The 3735-nt window shown below is 40.9% G+C and overlaps 1 protein-coding gene across 1 annotated transcript; it reads left to right on the forward strand.

The window, feature by feature from the left end:
* On the forward strand, positions 2924-3481 carry LOC110269493. Its single transcript, XM_021117363.1, has one exon. The coding sequence runs from the start codon at positions 2924-2926 to the stop codon at positions 3479-3481; it is 558 nt and encodes a 185-aa protein (XP_020973022.1).

Consider the following 3735-nt stretch of genomic DNA (forward strand, 5'->3'; position numbering starts at 1 on the left):
GTACTCTCCTCCTCGTTTCATCTGCGGCTGACGTATATCGTGACCTAGCCAAGAAGTTCATTAACTCCCTCCAGAGGACGAATTATACTTCAGCTAACCAGGCAAGAACATTTGGCGCCCATCGTGAGGCCGAAAATTTAGAATACCTCTCTTTATAGGCCTCAAATATCTCTGCATCCGTTCATGGCTGATGCACCTCTCCCCACTCCGTCCGACCTTCTTCGGATGGTAACCGAGCTTCAGCAAGCAAACCAACGCATAGCTGAGGCAAATCAACGCATGGCGGAGGAGAATAAAAGGATGCAATACCAAATTGCGCAATTAGCTAATGCTCGCCTTGAACAAAATAATGACCATCAGGAGCGACACGCAAATGACGAGCGTCAGTCGGAGCCAACCCATGTCTCTGAAACACCTCGGAATGATGATGACAGAGGTCCTCGGAATGACAGAGCTCCACCTGAAACCGAGGACGATGAACCCGACAACTCTGGAGGGCCGTTTACGGCTGACATCATGAATTTTCAACTTCCTAGACAATTTACCCTTCTGACGACTCTTCACTGGTTTTGCTCTTTACCTACAGATTCTATTTCACACTTTCAGGAGTTGGCGAAGCATTTCGAAGACCACTTTGTAGCATCGGCAATATACTTGCATAATTCCGATTATTTGACTACCATCAAGCAAGGTCCGTAGGAGAGCCTGAAGGATTACATTACTCGTTTTACGAAAGTAGCTATGAGAATTTCTGATCTTCACCCCGAAGTCCACTTGCATGCTATCAAAAGTGGCCTTTGCCCAGGTAAATTTCAGGAGGCCATTGCAGTAGCCAAACTGAAGACTTTAGCCGAGTTTCGTGATAAGGCCAAGGGACAGATAGACATTGAAGAGCTCTGTCAGGCACGAAAGGCCGAAAAGTCGGCAACGACCAAGGACGACAATAAAACTCGGGATAGTAAGAGGACCTTCAAACCTGTGCCTCGTTACGAGTCATACACCCAGTTCAACACAAAGAGGGATGACATTATTAAGGAAATACTAAATTCCAAGCTGATTAAAACCCCCCCTGTAAGGTTGGCAATTATTCTGAACCAAAGAACACGGACAAGTCTAAATATTGCACTTTTCATTAGAAGTACTGCCACACAACCAACGAATGTGTGATTGCTAAAGATCTCCTAGAACGCTTAGCAAGACAAGGACATTGATAAACCACTATTTTATGGTTTAACTTGTGTTTAATTGAATGGTTTCATCAAGTATTCACCCACTTATTCATACTAATTGCATGATTTTATAACTCCTTCCTAATATTGTTTTATGATTGAAAACTTGCTTCCTAAAGATCTTTAATTAGTATATTTTAATTCTCCTTTATACCATTCGATGCCGTGATCCGTGTGTTAAGTGTTTCAGGCTTCATAGGCAGGAATGACTTAGAAAATGGAGAGGAAGCTTGCAAAAATGGAAGGAACACAAGAAACTAAGGAGATGACCAGCAAACACCGACACGCGCGCATGGCTCACGCGAACGCATGGAATGGAAAAATCGTAGCGACGCGAGCGCGTGCCTGACGCAAACGCGTGGATTGGAGTCTGCACGAATGACATGAACGCGTGGACAACGCGTACGCGTGACAAGGAAAATCGTTGAATAACGCGAACGCGTGGACGACGCGTACGCGTGACCTGCGCAATCTGCAGAATTAACAGAAAACACTGGGGGCGATTTCGGGCCGCGTTTTAACTCAGTTTTTGGCCCAAAAACACAGAACAAAGCCAGAGAACATACAGAGACTCAAGACACATCTTAGACATAATAGACATACAGTTTTAGATACATTAGGATAGATTTTAGGTTTCTAGATCTGAATTTAGAGAGGATTACTTTCCCTCTAGGTTCACTTTACATTCATTGTTTCATGCTTTTGGATACTGAAGAGTCGTTACCTCCGTTGAAGACATTATTCTAGTTTGTTTACTTTGTCCCTTATTCTTCCATATCCTTATTTATTTTATTTAGAGTTCTAATTGGATTATTTTCATGAATTGTTGATAAAGAGGATTACCTTTATTTTTAATTAATTTTCAGTCTCTATTTTATTTGAATTAATTTATTATGTCTTCTTATATTTTTCTGAGTATTATATTCATGTCAATAGAGTAGATTTCCCAAACTTGACATGGGGGTTGATTAAGAGGAGACACTTGAGTTGGAAGGCTTAAGTGTTGGTTAAGGTAGAAGTTGTTGGCTTGTTCTGTATTTACTAACGCTAGACATTCCCAAGGGAGAGGACTAGGATTTGCGAATAAGGATTAGCTCAATCACTTGACTTTCCTTTATTTAGTAAGGGTTAACTAAGTGAAAACAAAAACCTTTTTGATACTACACTTAAGAGATCGCAACAAGGATAGAACTTCCAATTAATCATTCCCCCAGTCAAGACTTTTTATTAGAATATTAATAATCATTCTTAGTTTTATTGCTTAAATTTATAATTATTTAATTGCTCATTACCCAAACTCAAACTCTCTTGAAAATTTCTGATTAATAAGTTAACACCCTTTCCTGCAACTCGTTGGGAGACGACCTGGGACTCATACTCCCGGTATTTTTATTTCTAAATTTCTTGACAACTTTTCTAAATTGACAATGCAGATCTTAGCTGGTTAAGAACTATACTCTCAACGCATTCTCTATATTGATTTCTTAATTAGCCGACTTTTGCCCCCACGTCAGACATCTCGACAAATTTATTGTAGGGCATATCCAGAAGAGGACAATTCCTACCTCTGACCCATCTACAGCAGGTCCATCATCAAAAGACAAAGACAAGGCTCCTGCTCAACCTAGGGGCGTGATCAACTGTATCTCGGGCGGTTATGCTGGGGGCGGACATACAAGCGTACTTACAGGGCCATGTTGGCAGTTGGGGACACTGCCAACAATCCTCAACCAGTTCAGGACATTCCAGAAATGACCTTCCACCCGACTGAGTTTAATTGCAGCGACACCAACTTGGACGACCCTATGGTCATCTCCATCCAGTTGGGAGACCTAATAGTTCGGAAAGTTTTGCTGGATCCGGGGAGCAGCGCTGATGTGTTATTTTTTGCCACATTTGAAAAGATGAAGCTGAGCATTAACATTTTACAGCCATCTATCAGAGACTTGGTCGGATTTTTAGAAGAGCGGGTCCCCGTTCTGGGTTCAGTGTGGTTGCAAACCACACTCGGTGAGCAGCCACTATCTAAGATACAAGATATTCAATATCTTGTAGTCGACTGTTTTAGCCCATATAATCTCATTTTAGGTAGACCTTTTTTAAATATATTTGCTGCAATTGTATCCACAATTCATCTTTGTGTCAAGTTTCCTGTGCATGACAATGTAGTGGCCACGGTTCACAGTGATCTTCAAGAAGCTCGGAATTGTTATAACACAAGCTTGAAGCCTATTGATGCCAAGGCATCTTAGGCTAGTTTCACTAGCATTTTTTTGATAGTTTTAGTTGTTTTATGCATTTTCTTGAGCTTAAAGTAACCAAGAATGATTAAAAGAAGAACAAAGCAATGAACCATCCAAACAGTATGATTTTGATGCAAATTCTATGAGTTTTTAGTTATATTACTTGAATGCTATGAATGGAAGATTTCTCATGAAATTTTGCAAGACTTTGATGCAATTGTTTGGATGATTTCAGGGAAGAAGAGGCTAGGCAAGGAAGCAAC

The sequence above is a fragment of the Arachis ipaensis genome, chromosome B03, assembly GCF_000816755.2.
Source record: "Arachis ipaensis cultivar K30076 chromosome B03, Araip1.1, whole genome shotgun sequence".
In the NCBI taxonomy this organism is placed as follows: Eukaryota; Viridiplantae; Streptophyta; class Magnoliopsida; order Fabales; family Fabaceae; genus Arachis; species Arachis ipaensis.